Source organism: Caretta caretta, chromosome 6 (genome assembly GCF_965140235.1).
Source record: "Caretta caretta isolate rCarCar2 chromosome 6, rCarCar1.hap1, whole genome shotgun sequence".
In the NCBI taxonomy this organism is placed as follows: Eukaryota; Metazoa; Chordata; order Testudines; family Cheloniidae; genus Caretta; species Caretta caretta.
This window is the reverse complement of record NC_134211.1, coordinates 115,519,460-115,536,513: the sequence shown is the minus strand read 5'-3', so window position 1 is coordinate 115,536,513 and position 17,054 is coordinate 115,519,460. Positions and strand designations below refer to the sequence as shown.

The 17,054-nt window shown below is 44.1% G+C and overlaps 1 protein-coding gene and 1 long non-coding RNA gene across 4 annotated transcripts in view; one reads left to right on the top strand and one right to left on the bottom strand.

Annotated features, from left to right (window-relative positions):
- Nucleotides 1-755: 755 nt before the first annotated feature.
- On the bottom strand, nucleotides 756-11,298 carry LOC125638206 (uncharacterized). Of its 2 annotated transcripts, XR_007357169.2 has the most exons (3): nucleotides 11,208-11,298; nucleotides 7,556-7,730; nucleotides 756-1,195 (listed from the first exon to the last, which is right to left on the bottom strand). It is a non-coding gene; the product is annotated as an uncharacterized LOC125638206 (long non-coding RNA). The 2 variants fall into 2 exon arrangements; XR_012669089.1 differs by lacking the exon at nucleotides 756-1,195 and having other exon boundaries at nucleotides 6,886-7,730.
- NUDT14 (nudix hydrolase 14) overlaps nucleotides 10,799-17,054 on the top strand; it is a 101,584-nt gene continuing 95,328 nt past the window's right edge. Inside the window, exon 1 of one of the 2 annotated variants that reach the window (XM_048853657.2) lies at nucleotides 10,799-10,928. Coding sequence is in view for 1 of the 2 variants with exons in the window: in XM_048853655.2 (XP_048709612.1) it covers nucleotides 11,323-11,403 (81 nt within the window). In the remaining variant the exon portion in view is untranslated. Of the gene's footprint in view, nucleotides 10,929-11,271; nucleotides 11,404-17,054 lie in introns of those variants that run through there. The other variant, XM_048853655.2, reaches the window with a different exon arrangement.

Below are 17,054 nucleotides of genomic sequence, written 5' to 3'. Positions count from 1 at the left end.
AGGTAATTTCACTGACATCAATGTGCGGTGGTCAGGAAAGGTGTATGATGATGGCATCTTTAGGAACACTGCCTGTATAGAAAGCTGCACGCAGGGATTTTCTTTCAAGACCAGAAGATTCCAATAGGGGATGTGGAAATGCCCTTTGTGTTCCTGGGAGACCCAGCCTACCCTTATTCCCACGGCTCATGAAGTCTTACAACCGGAAACCTTGACAGCAGCAAGGAGCACTTCAACAACAGGCTCAGGAGATGCAGAATGACCACTGAATGTGCTTTTGGCAGATTAAAGGGTTGCTGGTGTTGTCTTTTTGGCAGGTTAGACCTCAATGAGGAATATATTCCCAAGGTCATAGCAGCCTGCTGTGCTCCGCATAATGTTTGTGAAGCTAAAGGGGAAAATTTTCCCCAGGGGTGGAGCATTGAGGTGGATTGCCTGGCAGCTGATTTGGAGCAACCAGATACCAGGGCTATTTGAGGGGACTCAAGGGGACGGGGGGAGCTGTTCGAATCAGGGAGGCTTTGAAGTAGCATTTTGACAATGCACTCCAGTAATGTGTCTTTCTGTAATGCATTCAGTCTGGCATTGTTTACTTGCTGCCTTGAATGACCCTTCTAATGATTGCTGCCTGAGCGTTAATTGTAATCTGAAAATGTGCTGATTGCCACTTTGTATGAATTTCTGCAGCAACAACCATGTGTAGGACACAAAAAAAGAATCATTCTATTTCAAGACTAGATTTTTATTAAACAGCAATACACAGATTTCCACTTCTAATGAAACATGTCTCTAGGGGTGGAGTGCAAGGGGTACTGGGTCGGGCCAGGAACATGCAATGAATGTGGGGGAGGAGCTTGGGGAGGGCCTGGAATGCAGTTCTGTATGGGCTGCAGGGGGAGTTGAGCACAGATGTGTTCCAACTGCAGCACAATCAGGGACCTCACCATCTCTGTTTGGTACGCAGCTTTATTATCCGCTCCTGCCCCTCTATCATCCTCTTCTACCCGTCTCCTCTTCCGGCTATCCATTCTGATTTTTTTGTGGATTGTCTCTCTCTACACTCTGTGCTTGCTATCTGCAGCATCAGATGATTGCAGCACTTTTCTAAACATATCCTCCTTACTCCTCATTGTTTGCTTCTTTATTTGATGGAGGCGCTCCGCCGGTGTGTAGGAGCTGGACCTCAAGGGCACATCTGCATAAACAAAAGAAACAATACACACTATCAGTATAGGGAGTGCACTCACAGCCTTGAATCATAAAAGTTACATACACCTCTTTCTCACTTTTCCTTTGCCTGCACACAGCATGGCAAGTGCCCTAACCATGGTGAGTTTGGCCCAGGAGGGAAGGGGCAAGATACAACACAGGGTCTGAGAGCTTCAAAAGGGGATCAGTACATGCGCCTAGGGACTCTATTCTGAATATTGGCACTGTTTGCCACAGGCAGGGGTGATCAAAGCTGGTATCTCTCTCTTGAGGACAATCGAGGATGCAAGGGTGCATCTCCTGCATGCGTGCAGCTTCAGACTGGGTCCGTATGCTGCTCACCTGCATGCTGCTTTGGCTCCTGCAGAAGTAATTGATGATTGGCGCGACAATGTTTCCTACAGTGGGGGAAGAAACAAAGGAGCTCTACCTAGGAACCTTCAGCAGAGGATTGCAGAGTACCTCCAGGAAAGGTACCTTGAGATCTCTAGAGAGGATTCCTGGGAGATCCCCATGTGCAATAACAAACTTTTCTGCAGGGCACTCACTTGTGCAGCTGCACAGGGCAATGAGAAGCAGATGCAAACTGTCCTAGAGCTGTTAATTTCTATCCCTTTCCCCACTTGTACAATGTAACAAAATAAAGGAGACCTATACCTCATGTCTCCCTGCAGTATCAAAGCAAAATGAGTACTTTCCGGAGCTCCCCTCTCCTGCTTTAGGCATGCCAGAGCCCAAGTAGTGGGACTGGCTAGACCCCTCCGGAGTCAAAAAGCGGTCCTGGCTTACCACGCCACCACATGACCCTGTCCCATATCCTCCTCCAATTCCACTTCCTTGTCCACCACTTTGTCCTCAGGGTTGACTCGGCTGGCCGTTCATCCAGTTCCCCTGAAGTATCCATAGGGCTCTTGGTGGTGGAGGTGGGGTCGCTGCCAACGATGGCATGCAGCTCCTTGTAGAAGCTGCATATCTTTGGCACCACACCAAGGTGATGGTTGGCCTCTCTTGCCGTCTGTGTGCTTGCCTCAGCTCCCTGAGCTTAGCTTGGCACTGCTGCATGTCCCTTTCGTGCCCCTTGTCCTCCATGCCACGAGCAAACTGCTTGTAGGTATCAAAGTTCCTACGACTGGAGCGGTGCTGTGACTACACAGCCTCCTCTCCCCACAGACCCAGCAGATCGAACAGCTACGGTGTACTCCAGGCAGAAGCATGTTTGCTGCGGAAAGCCAGCATGGTCAGATGGGAAGATGCTATGTCAATGCTGAGAAAACAGGAAGTGGCATTTCAAAAATTCCCAGGGCTTTAAAAAGGGAGGGGTGTATGCCTGTGTACCTGGCTTCAGGGCAGCAGAATTGAAACTGCTGACCAGAGTGGTCAAGATGGGCATTGTGGGACACCACCCGGAGGCCAATTAGGGCAACACATAAGCAAGCACAGTGTCTATACTGACACAGTGTCACTCTAACTTTGTAGCTAAAAGCTATATTCCTCTAGTCGAGGTGGTTTTATTATGTCAGTGTAGCAGGAGAGTTAAATCGGCGGGAGGAGCAGTGCAGTGTGTACACCCCCACTGTTTTGTTGACAAAAGCTGACTTTTGTCCACAAAACCGTGTAGTGTAGACAAGGCCTTAGTCACAGTTCCTTCCCAGCACTGCTTCTGGGCTAGAGACACTACATGCTAGGCCCTACCCATTTCTGAGCCCAAAGGCTCAATCTAGCCCTTAATGAAGAAGCTTAATGAAATTCAAGCCCAGCTGCTCTGAGTCAGTTCTGCCACTCATGTCATATTTTTTTGTAGAGACAACATGGGTGAGGTAATATCTTTTATGGGACCAACTTCTGTTGGTGAGAGACAAACGTTCGAGCCACACTGAGCTCTTCTACACTGCATACATTTTTCTATTCATTTTCTCACTCAGATTTCAGACTACATAATGATAACTCTGAGCATGTTATGTAAGGTCTGCCACTCACTCTTTACTCATTAGATCCTTAGCTTAGCTAGTACCTTCGCGAAGAACATCGTAAACCTCATTCCTTATCAGAAGACTTCCTTTTCTTTGGATTACAACCGCAATTCCACAACACCAAAAAACATATGGCTTTTTCAGTGAGAATTTTCTCAAATATATTTCCCATTCAACTTCCATTTATTATCAAAGATGATTTACTTCAATGCCTCACACATAAAGTTAGGAACATGTGTGTTTGTAGAAGTTGGTCTATGAAGTATCACAGGTCATAAATATATATTTTAAAATTTAAAATTCTAAAAGCTTCCTGTACAGCACAGAGAATGGTATGAGCAATACATTATACACAATGATCTCTCTCTAAAACAAAACAAAACAAATGTAAAGTGGGGTCACAATGTTTATTTCACAGAGTAATCTGATTGGCTGAACAGATTTAGATACTCTATAACTTTTAATATAAGTATACAGTGATACTGTAAACTTACTGCACATTGGAACTGTGTTTATATTCCAACTGGGCTGGGAAAATTGAAGTAATTTTAAAATAAAAGTATTAGTTACAGTTCACTGGAGTTTTGAATGATCTGAAGATTATTTTGACCAAAGGGATACGTAGGGACAAATTCATGTCTGGTGTAATTCCATTTACACAAATGGAGTTATGATAGGGATTATCATATTTTTCAAATTATATAATCCAAGTAAATCAACTAATAATACATTGTTGTTTATTCATTACAACATACATACTTTAAAATATAATACTATTCAGTCCCATAATATGAGCGACAAAATATTAAGATTTTATTAGAATTGATGGTAACGGCTCTGAAATATAAAAGATAAATAATTTATCACTAAGTAAATTTTATGATACTTAGGGAGTCAGGGGGTAAAGAGCCACCCTCTCAACCTGAGTGGGTGGGGCCAGACCAAGCTTACTCCAATCCCCGGACGAGGAGGGGTGGAACCGGAAGTACAAAGGGCGGGGCCCTTTGCCCAGTGAGGGCAGCACCAGGGAGGGAGACAGACACAGGCTGCTGGTTGTTCCCTCCAGACCCTGCTGCTGACTCAGGGGAGGCCCTGGGCCAGGAGAAACCTGGCCTGGAGGAAGGACTGAGGCGACCAGGACTGCCAGTCGCTGAGTACCCGGAGGACCTGGAGGGGCCAGGCTGCAACCCAGGCCAGCGTGAGCCTGACACAGAGGGGGAGCTGGAGCTGCCAGCAGCTGAATACCTGGACGAGCTGGAGGGACCGGAGAGGCCCGCTTGAGAGACCGGGTAGGAAGTAGCCCAGGGGCAGAACTGCACAGTGCGGTGTGGTCAGCGTGGCGCAGATGGTTCCCCGCTGACCCAGTGGCGGGACCCTCTCCTCCCGCCACTGTCAGGGCCCTGGGCTGGAACGCAGTGGAGTTGGGTGGGCCTGCGTTCCCCTACGCCGGCCAACCCGCCTTGGGTAGCAGAATCCCGACAATGCCACAGACTCTGGCCGGCGCTCCCCTGCCTGAGGGGCACGCCGCATCCTCGTGTCGGATCTCCCCTGCCTGAGGGGCGCGCCGCATCCTCGTGTCGGATCTCCCCTGCCTGAGGGGCGCGCCGCATCCTCGTGTCGGATCTCCCCTGCCTGAGGGGCGCGCCGCATCCTCGTGTCGGATCTCCCCTGCCTGAGGGGCGCGCCGCATCCTCGTGTCGGATCTCCCCTGCCTGAGGGGCGCGCCGCATCCTCGTGTCGGATCTCCCCTGCCTGAGGGGCGCGCCGCATGCTCGTGTCGGTGCTCCCCTGCCTGAGAGGCGCGCCGCAGACTTGTGTCGGTGCTCCCCTGCCTGAGGGGCACGCTGCAGACTCCTGCCGGCGCTCCCCTGCCTGAGAGGCGCGCCGCAGACTTGTGTCGGTGCTCCCCTGCCTGAGGGGTGCGCCGCAGACTCTTGCCGGCGCTCCCCTGCCTGACGGGCATGCCACAGACTCTGGCCGGCGCTCCCCTGCCTGACGGGCGTGCCACAGACTCTGGCCGGCGCTCCCCTGCCTGACGGGCGTGCCACAGACTCTGGCCAGCGCACCTTCTCCGCTAATTCTCCAGTGACTGAAAGGTGTGACTAAGGCCTGCCAGTGGGACCGTAGCTCTCAATCACCCCCTAGAGACTCGGTGGACCGATTGAAACCTGTCATAATAGCAGACTCCTCTCATTTTAGTCATATTGGTAAGGTTCTTACTATTATATGAGATGGCAATAACCTTTGTAGATGATGTAACAAAAAAGTATTAGATTAGAAGGCAAAAATAAACAGATGGCTGGCATATCAGAATATTGTCCTAGTGCAATCAATATATTGACAAAATAGTTTGAGTTATGTGGTGATTGCAGAATAGTTGTGCACACAGACATCTGCTTTAAGGTTGTATGGAAAGTGAACATAAATCACAGCGATAATAACCATGACAAATTGTAAGCTTCTGTTGTTCAAAAATGTAATGCTGTTAAATCAGTATTGAGAGTATCAAAAACATGAAAGAGAACCTAGCCTTCTGTTGTGCATTGATAGCCAAACTCCTGGTAAAACCAGCAGACCTTCAGATCTAATGATGATCTGTTTAAAAAAACATGAGAAGGATGATTAATAAGAATGTTTTTGGTAGATGGGAATAGTGAAGTCAGACTAGATGATCACAATGGTCCCTTCTGACCTTGGAATCTATGAATCTAATAAAACTTCCATTTATTCTTCTACCAGAGAAGATTGGTGTTTATGTTACTTCCATTTCACATGCAACAACAAGGTATTTTATATTTAATAACAATGAAATTTTATTACCTTGCCTTTTACACTTCAGGGAATATGAAGATATTTTAGTTTTTGCAATATTGTTAGTCTTTTTTATTCCAAAGCAGAAGTTTTTGAAACATGTTTTTGAATTAAATAGCTTCAAGCAAGAAAGTACAAATGCAATAATATTTTTGCTCATATTCCATTTAAAGAACCCTATCCACTTTATAAATATTAACAAACTTAGCCTCACAACAGCCTTATACTGTAGGCAATGCTTATTATCTATTTTATACATGAACAAATTGAGGCTGAGACATTTCATGCATCATTGAAGTCAATGGGGTTTTGCCACTGATTCAATTAGAATAGGACTGGGCCGTAAATTCTGTCCAAAATTCACACAGGGTGGCAGACCCTTAGTTGGCAAAATTGTGATAGTGCCATTGAGGTAAATGGTGCTATGACCATGTTTATCAGCTCAAGATCTGCCCCAAGACTGCGGCAGAACAAGGAATGTAATAATCCAGCTGTCCTGACTCCTAGTCCTGTACATGAATCACAAGCCCGTAATTCCCAAAGCAGCAGAAACCCATCTGCTGACCTCAAAGGCATTGTGTAAGGCCCTTTTCTTTTCTTGGCCAACAGGTGTTGAGTCTGAGTCTGGTATATAGTTTAGTGGGGACCAAGAGTCATCCAGTGTAAGCTATTTTTAAAAATCACACAGGCTCCAGATAGTATGTTTTATAAATACACTTATATAAATTAAAATAACATGAACTGGAGGTGATGGTATTACTGAAATAACTTACAAGTCCAATGCACAATAACAAAAATAGTGAGTAAATATGGGGCACTCTTATAAAGTATATCGGCCATAAAACCAATGATATCTGCTTAGAATTAGAAAGAAAAAAATCAGACAAAATAGATATCAGTAAAGGAAAAAGATTTGTTTCTGTTTATAAAATACTTTGAAATAAAATAACTGTATAGTACAAATACCAAGTAGTATTATTTATAAAGTTTTGTCATTACTCCACAATCACCATCACAACATTGTAGCATATAAAAAGGCTGACAAATTGGAAATTAGGGTTTGAATTTATTATTGGTTGATTGTATGTGTATATTAACCATTGCATTGCAGTGAAGAATTTAAGATATTTCTGCCTGTATTGTACTTGCAAAAATGTAATAAACGAGGTAGGTTATGTGGACTGTGACACTGAAGTAAACTAGCAAATTATACAGGCACTTGCATAATTCATTCTTACTAGCTAAAACATAACTTTTGGCTTTGGTGTTGGTAACACTTAAAGTAATAAGCTCTGTTTAGGAAGACACTTGTACCCCCAAAAAATTAAGTGCAGGCTTAAGCAAAGATGTCAGAGACATGAAATGCATGAATGCATCCAATGAAGTGAGGTGTAGCTCACGAAAGCTTATGGTCCAATAAATTTGTTAGTCTCTAAGGTGCCACAAGTCCTCCTTTTCTTTTTATGAAATGTACAGTTTACTTAGTTGGAAGATGCAGCTTTTAGGCTAATTGGCAATGGATTTTTTACACAATAAATCTTGTAATTAAAGTACAATAAATTTACCAGTAGTAGGCAGCAATTTTACCACAAGTCTTGCAATATGTGGAGTTTTTCTTAAAGCTCCAGCTTTAAGCTGAAATCATGTTATTTGGTGAGACTCTCAGCTTTCTTTCTTTCTTCTTTCCTTCAAGTACGTTTCTAGCCCTTGTGGTTGAGGAGAACAGCTTGAAAATGTGACCTGAAAAGTCAAAAGCAGCAGGCAAATAAAAACAGCCCAATATTTATTATATTTTAAAAAACCATCATTCTAAAGCCAGTCTCATGATATTTGGGGGCCTCACTTGTGACTTTTGAATGTGTGGATTTGGAAATACCGGGTGGGACATAGAATTAGGGCCTAATCCTGCAAACATTCCATCAAGCTTACTTCCAACTGCTGTGAATAGCCCCGTTGACTTCAGTAGTATTATTCATTATAGGTTTCAGAGTAGCAGCCGTGTTAGTCTGTATTCGCAAAAAGAAAAGGAGTACTTGTGACACCTTAGAGACTAACAAATTTATTTGAGCATAAGCTTTTGTGAGCTACAGTTCACTACATCAGATGCATTCAGTGGAAAATGCAGTGGGGAGATTTATATACACAGAGAACATGAAACAATGGGTGTTACCATACTGTAATGAGAGTGATCAGGTAAGGTGAGCTATTACCAGCAGGAGAGCGGGGGGAGAGGGGGGGCACTTTTGTAGTGATAATCAAGGTGGGCCATTTTTCCAGCAGTTGACAAGAACGTCTGAGGAACAGTGGATAGCTCACCTTACCTGATCACTGTTGTTAAAGTTTGTATGGTAACACCCATTGTTTCATGTTCTCTGTGTATATAAATCTCCCCTCTGTATCTTCCACTGAATGCATCCGATGAAGTGAGCTATAGCTCACGAAAGCATATGCTCAAATAAATTGGTTAGTCTCTAAGGTGCCACAAGTCCTCCTTTTCTTCATTATAGTAAGCGTTATAGCTCTGATCTTGCCGCTGTATCTACATGGACAGATCCTGGTATCTGCATGGAGTCCCATGAAGTCAATAGATCTCTGTGCAGGCCAGGCACAGGAGCTTGCCCACATGGTTATAGTTGCAGGAATGGTATCTAAGGTTGGTAGAGCAGTGTTTGCCAGAGCGGTAATTTAGGCCTCAGCCCTCCAACTGAATCTGTAGGGGTGGACCCTTGTAACAGCTCATAACCCTAATGAAATCACTGAAGTTCTGAACGTGTACAAGTGTTCACTCATGTAGATCCAATTGTAGGAGCAGGGCTGTAGTTATTTTTGCTATTCTCATTTGGACACAAACTGATAGCTTGTAGTCTTCTTATCTATATTTTTACTTGGAATATACAATTACGCACACAGACATGGGTTATAGTTTTGTTTTATTTAACTAAATGCTACAATTTTCATTAGTTAATACATCTTAATGTTTACTGATTGTATTTCCCAAAATGCTATGTATACTCTCATTGTACTTAGGCTATGTCTACACTAGCACTTTTGTCGGTGTAACTTATGTCACTCAGGGGTATGAAAAAAAACACCCCTCTGAGTGTCGTAAGTTACACGGACAGAAGTGCCAGTGTGGACAGTGCTATGTTGGTGCGAGATGCTCGTTGAAGTTGATTTAATTATGTTGATGGAAGAGCTCTCTCCCGTCGGCATAGAGCAACACGAACAATCTTACAACCGCACAGCTGCATCGATAGTGTAGACCTGGCCTTTGTGTGCAAAGTTAAACACAACACATGTGCTAGTTTTTGCAGGATCAGGGCCTACGTTTCCATTTTATACAAAGGTGACAAAATGAAGCGGGGATACCAAAATACTAAGTTCTGAAATTTAACATCAATTTAAAAAAATTACTTCACAAATAAGTATTACATTTTGTGACCCATAAGAGTATAAGATTGAACCCCCCCTGGGTCTCCATCCCTGTTTTGCATTCAGGATATGGATATTCACAAGTCTGTTCAGAGATTAAGGAACACAAGAGACAGAAGCAATTTTTAATATATTCATTATCAAGATACATAGCTGTGTTAGAATGCTCAAAACCAGCTTAGCCTGGGATGTGGGGATTATATCCAAGGAAAATGTGCAGAGAAATATATCTTTGTTTTTTGGGGACACGTAATCAGTGGTGCATGGGAATGTGCATGTTTTGAAGGGATGTTTGTGAGAAGATGACGTGTTGTGTCTTGGGGTGGAGATGTACTTTTCAGAAGGCAACATGTACTGTATGGGGGTGCAGCTTGGGGACCTGATCCCATTTCCCATAAATACAAACATTTTATTTTAAGCACGAAGCCATTTCAGTGGGGGTACTCATGTGAGGACTTGTCTATAGTTAACATTTAATTAGACCTAGCTGCAGAACTCAAAGTGTGAAAAATTCACCCATGCATGCTGGAGCTAAACTGACCTAATTAATCAGGGAGGTGACTACCGCTGCTCCAGGAGGTGGATTACCTAAGTAGGTCCTACATCCATGGAACAACCACTTCCAGCAACACAGGAAGTGTCTACACCAGTGGTTCTCAAACTGCGATCCACGGACGACCAGTGGTCTGCGAGCTCCATTCAGGTGGTCCACAGATAGTTCCCTCTAAGGTGCACGCCTGAGTGGCCACACATGAGAGAATAAAGGGCCGCTGATCTAATTAGTGGAGCTGTGCAGGCGTGGCTCCACTAATTAGGTGCCTGGACTCTGGAGAAGACACACATGTAAGGTGAGGTGGTGGCCTTGGGGGGAATAGAGGGTAGGTGGGAGGGGGCAGTGGGGTGAGAAGAGGGGGTGGGGGAAATTTGGGATGTGTGGGGTTGCGGTGACCAGAGAAAGAGGTGACTTTCCCCAACTCCAGGGCTGCGGCTGCTGTGGGGGAGACCCCCACTCCTTCCCAGCCCCAGCTCTGTGGCGGGGGAGAGACCCCCACTCCTTCCCAGCCCCAGCTTGGGGGGCTGCCGCAGCAGGGGAGAGCACATCCATCGCATTAGAAAGGTCAGACTACTGATATTAAAATATGAGTAGTGTGCTTTTATTTGTAGAACAAAAAAAGATTATTATTATTAAGTTGGTTTTTTTTTTTACATAGCGCTTCTGTTCAAAGTGCTTTACAATGGTTAGCTACCGGTGCAAACAACATTTGGAAAGAACATTAAGTGAGCCGCCAAGCCCCTCAGCGATTTTCTAGTGGTCCATGGGAAAAAAAAGTTTGAGAACCACTGATCTACACTGCAGAGGCTGGTGTCCACAGTGTAGACGTGCCCCTGGCCAGTGAAGGAAGGGGGCCAGGAAAACACAGCAGCTGAAATCCAGGCTGCACCGAAGCGGAGGGGATTTTTTGCCATTGACCTGACCCCCGCCCTGCGGGCCAAGGATTTCACCAGGCATGTAGACGTGTGCTTGGGTGCAGGGAGGGGGGTTCACTTCCCTCTGGCTTGGGGGGAGTGTGAGAGGAAAAAGAAAACCCCTTCCCCCTTGGTTGGACGGTTTTGTGGGGGAGGGGGTCCTGGCCTCTTAGCGGGTGGGGGGGGCAGTTTCCCCTCAGTTGCGGACAGCCGGGGGGGGGGGCGTCTTTCCCCGTTAGCTGGATCGGGGGGGGGGGGGGAGGGGTTCCTTCCCGGTCAGCAGGACGGTTGCCGCGGGGGAGGTTCCTTTCGCCTTACCGAGGACGGTTGCCGCGCAGGCGGCGCGCGACGCCGCTCTAGTCTGCAGGCCGGGGTGAGCGGCCGCAGGCTGCCCACGGCCACGCCCCGGTTCCCGGGGCCGCTCCTGCCGCACATGGAGGCCATAGAGGAGCTGGCGCTGGCGCCCTGCGCCTCCTCCCAGTACTTGCGGCCCTTCCGGCTCCGCTACCGGCAGGTGAGTCCCGGCTCCCGCGGCACGGCGGGCGGAAGCCCCGGCTATAGCCGGGCCTACGAGCGCGCCGGTGCGCTGCCCTGCCAGGAAATGCGGCCTGGCCCGGGGCTGTATGGTGCCCTCCCCCTCCCGCTTCCCTGCAGCCTCCTGCGGACCTGCCCCCGTGGCCTGCCAGCCCCCTTGCTCCTAGTCCTCACCAACGCCTCCTTCGCGCTCGGCCCCTCCCAAATCTTTCCCTGCCCCTAGGGTCCCACTCCGCTCAGGCTCCCTTGCGCCCCCCTTCCTCGCCCCTGCCAGTCCTGCGGACGTTGGGCTTTGTCTCTGTGGGTTCCTTGTTCTCCCAGCTGCCTCAAATCAGGAGGAGGGGGGAAGATTGGAAAGAACCGACATCTGAATGAGGGTGACAGAACACCAGAAGAGGTGACTTTAGTTGTTCTACATCATTTCCCATAGCTGAACAAGGCACGAGTGTCCCATCACAATTTCTTCTCAGGCAGGTTTGTCATGGTTAGGATTCCTTGTGGTCTTTATGTGGCAGCAGTAATATTGTCCTGAAGAGTGCAGTAGTAGTCTTATAATGCTTGTCAATTATGATCTTTTCTATGAATCCAGTCATATATACAGTACCTTTCATCCCCAAGCACTTTACATTTGCTGTGTAAACAGGAACCACTTGATCCACCTGCCACTGAAATACAGTCACCTCGGGGGTAGAATGCGGCTGTTGTTTAACAGCACACAGCAACCTACATAATAGTTTAGGACTGGAAGTGAAGGCAGATACCATAGTCGGGGATCGGTCCTGCTTTGAACAGGGGGTTGGACTAGATGACCTCTTGAGGTCCCTTCCAACCCTGATATTCTATGATTCTATGATTCATATATGATTGAAGTTGGTACTTTCATTGTAAACTGGAAATAGGCCAAAACACACCTGCCCTTGCAAAAAGTACCATTGGGTTTTGTAAAGGACTGCAAGTGGTCATGTATGCGGTGGTCAGACTCGGAACCTCGGTTTTATTTCTCATCTGAAAGACTGAATTATAGTGCCCCCTATTGCCAGTGCGTGGGCATTGGTTTGGTACTGATTAGGGCTGAAACACTACTGTCTGCAGCAACTTAATTTTCTTTGCAGGTCTCACTAAATACTAACCCATTTGGACCTCGCTTCTTGAGTAATGTCATGTAAAATCATAGTCAGTTAGTTGCAGTAATTGGAGCAAAGTTGAATGATTGTCTAGATCATCAAAAATGATGAAACTGCCATGTACAGCCAACTTTACAGCACCCATGTGGGAAGCAATGGAAGTAGTAATAGGAAATCCTTTTCCTTATAATGTCAATACAAACATGAATCTCCTTGCAGATGATCCTTGAGAATTAGAGCCCTCAGCAATACAAAGAGTACACATGATAAAATGAGATTAGTGTCTGCTAATGTAACATATTTGTGTTTTTTCCCTTCAGAATCTGTTCTGTACATAGGTTTCTAACTGTATGAAGAGCAGTTGTTTCTCTAATTAAATGTACTGTAGTGGTCGCTCCAGTCTCAGTATTGGCCTAGTGAGGTCCATTTGTTCATAGCAATTCCATGGCTGTAGCAAATACAGGAAAACCCTGTGCGTGCAGAAATTAGCAATGCCAAGCTACTTCTCTTCATTCTGCTTCACCCTTTTTTTGGGGTTTGTTTTAGGCCTGGCCTACGCTACGGAGTTACGTCAACTGTACGGCAGCTTATGTCGACCTAACTCTGTAAATGTCTACATTATTGTGTTGCTTCTACTGATGTAAGTTGCCCACTAGACTGACCTAATAAGTCCTAATAAGAGACGTAGCATTTAGATTGATGTAGTTAGGGTGATGCAGTGTCTGTGTTATTTACATCACCTGTTGGTTGTCAGCCCCGTGTGGGCCCCAGAGCAGGCAGGACTCCAGCTGTCAGTGCCCCACAATGCCCCACACAGTTAAGTCAGTGGAAGTGGCCTGGTGAGGACCTACACTACCAGGAGAGGGGGCATAGTGTGGACATGAACCACCGCAGTAATTACTGTGGTGGCTGTACGTCGACATATCTTAAGTCGACTTAAGTTTGTAGTGAAGACTTGCCCTTAGACACATTCATTAAGGAAGGAAGAGGAGGTGTGTGTGGAGGAGATATATTCAACTCCTAGTCTTAAAGTGTTGGAAAAGGAAAAGCAGGAGGCGATCAAATAGACAGGGACAGAGTAGGAGGGAACATTTTGAAGTTGGGAACTTCTGCATATCCCAAATAGTGTCTTCCTGCACAAATAGAAAATATAAAGAATTCTTGTAAATAAAGTTTCTGATAATGGATTACCTTTAAATATTGATGAACTCTAGGTACCTCCAAGACATCACTAGTGATCTTTAATTCTTAAAATTCTTTAAATTCTTTAAATCTTTAAAGATTACAGTATTTGGCTGGAGATTCAATTGTAAATTCCTGAATCTTTCTGATCCTATCTTCACAACCAAAACCATCAAGTCAGACAACAGTGGTTAAACTTAATTGAGGTCTAGATGACTTGCATTACAATTTAGCCTGTAGGTATGGCCTTGTCCAGGCAGGCTGGACCACATTTAGTTTTAAACCAGTAGGGCCATAGCCATGCTCAAAAGCCATCGTTGAACTTGCTTGTTTTCATAGTGTAACCAAGGCCAAAAATATCTGATGCAGAAAGTTGCCCTGATGTATTTCAGAAATTGAGGTTTCCCTTGGGGACTATATTCCCTTCAGTATAGTACATTTATTCACTATATATTTCTTATGATTTGATTTCTTTGAAGAGAGAGAGAGATGTGGTCTAGTGTGCTAAGCAGAGAACCAGAATCTCTTGACTTCTAATCCTAGTTCATACACTGACTACCTGACACAGGCTTTGTTTTAGAAGCTTGTTCTGACAAGACAGCTCTCATCACTGCTTCCTACCATTTAATTTTTAGTGTATGATCTGTCAAGGAACTTTTGGAAGTGTACAGGCTAGACTAATATAAACTGCAATTTTACATTTTCTAGTATATATGGGCAAGCCTGTGCTAGAGTGGAATGGTGAACAAGCATCTATTTGAATGATGGCAGGACATTCAAACTTATTGCCATGGGATGTCATGATGGCCAAAAGTATAACTGTGTTCAAAAAAGAACTAGATAAGTTCAAAACTTCATGGAGGATAGGTCCGTCAGTGGCTGTTAGCCAAGGTGGTCTGGGATGTAACCACATGCTCAGGATGACCCTAAATCTCTTACTACCAGAAGCTGGGAATGGAAGACATGTGAATCACTCCATAATTGCCCTGTTCTGTACACTCCACCTGAAGTTCTGGTGCGTGCCACTGTCAGAGACAGGAGATTGGGAAAGATGGACTGTGGTCTGACGCAGTATGGCAGCTCTTATGTTCTTATGACAAACCGGAAAAATTGTTCTATGGTGCCAGTTAGAATCTAATGAAGTTTTATCAAATAAGGGGACCGATTGTAACAAGAAACTTTATTTTTATATGAGCTTTACTCTTTTCAGAGCTTCAGATGGTTTAGTGTTTGGCTTTGTCATTTTGTTCTATATTGATTAACTAAGGTTTCCAGTCATTCATTCCTGAGTTAAACATATAATACATAAAAAATGAAATGGAAGTGGGAAAAATCTTTTTAATGTGTGGCCTTTTCTTTTACTTTTAAGGGAATAAAAACATTTAAAGTTATTAACATTATAAAAGTTTGGGTTTTTTTAGAGAATGTTGTGGATCTGAATCTGTTGTGTACTGTGTAGTGAGCAGAAAATGCCCCATGTAAAAAGGGAGTTGGGTGTAATTTAACAGTGGATTGCGAACAAGGATTCCTGATTTCTAAGAGATCTGACTCTGATTTCCTTTGTGGCCTTGAGCAAGCCCCTTAGTCTCTGTGTTTCCACACTTTAAAATGCGATTTAAAATTTACCTATCTCACTGGACATGAGGATTAAGATCCAATTCTGCAAGGAACTCCATGCAGGGAAAGCAAGATTGGGGCCTCATTAATGGCCTGAGAACTTTGGAGATAAAAAGCACTAAGTTGTTATTATTAATAATAATTATTATTTATTATACTGTACCAACTAGTTCCACATTTAGAACTAATTTTTATATAGTAGCATGAGTGTTCCCAGCTGCCTAAAACATTTGCTGAAGCTTCATTCTGCTTTTTGGTAAACATAGAACATTCTTTTCTAGTTTGACAGTTAAAATGTTGCTGTGAAAATAATAAACAGAATTTTAGATAACCTGTTCAAACAAGTAACACTGGTCTGTTGAATCTTCAAAGACTCCAGTATTAAGAAGTGTTCATTTGTCAAAGCAATCATGTTATGGATGATGGTGTTATTTCTTTTGCAGATTTTTTCTGAATTCCTTCAACCTTTCTAGTACTCATAATATTAAATGCAAAAATAATAAGACAGCATTTTGGCTGAAATGACATCGTATAGCATTTTGTATGCATAAACATAAGGAACCTTGAAGTGACAGTTTTCACAAGCAGCATGAGCATACACTGTATTTTAGATGAACGGTGATCTTGAAGTTAAGGCACAGGATTGGGACTAGAAGTGAGGGGACCTGGATCTATTCATGGCACTGCCACAGACTTCTGATGTAATGCTATTCAAATTTCAAAATTATTTTAGCATGAGATGTGGTTGGGAGTTGCTGAAGGGAAAACATGAAAAAAATTTGGAAAGTCAGAGTAGTAGTAGAAGGGAAACATAAAAGTATTTTTGTGTGTGCTGTAATGAAGGTTTATTTTCATTCAACATACTTTGGCCACCAAGCTTGCACCTGTTCCTAGTGTGAAATAGCTTAGGGACAGTTAGAAGGTAATGGCTGGTAATGTAGAGATTGGTGAGTAGTGGTTAGCAGTGACAGAAATTTCCAGCTTTTTACGTTAAGCATAGTCTTTATCTTAATTTTAACAAATTCTTAACAGTAAATATCATCTTAAATTGGGGATCTTGCTCCTAATGGTTTCATGTATGCAACTGAATGAAACAAATTAACTGAACTCCATCGATTGTGTCTGTTTAATTGTATAATCCCAAGAGAATGGCAGGCATTTTACAGAACAGTAAGAAGATACAACCTCTACATGTAAGAGATTGCAATCTGCATACAATGGAGTACAATCATTTTTCATGTTACTTAATTACAAACAGGCAGCAGAAATCTTAAATTATAAAGATAAAAATATTAAAAATAAGTGTACTTGTGTGAGTGTAGTGAGATAACTTAAAATGTGAGAGTTGAGAGATTGTTGGGAATGATAGGCTGGGAAGGCAGTGAGAAACTGAGGTAGCATTGTTTGTTGTGGACATATGGGTGTGGAGTTATGAGGGCAACAGCTGATCAGAGAGCAGGAATTCACTTTGCATTCATTGAAGTCAGTAGCAAAGGTGCCAGTAATTACAATAATGCAGGTTCAAGCCTGCGATATACATTCTCTGTATACAATTTTTACAAGTATGTCTACATTTTAGAAATAAATTAAGTAAACAATGGTGTTCTGATTTAATGTCCAAAGGTCATTAGTAGCCAGAGCACAGAAACTGGCATATTGGTTATTGAGAAACAGCCATGCACTTATGTAAATCAGACTCCAAAGTTTA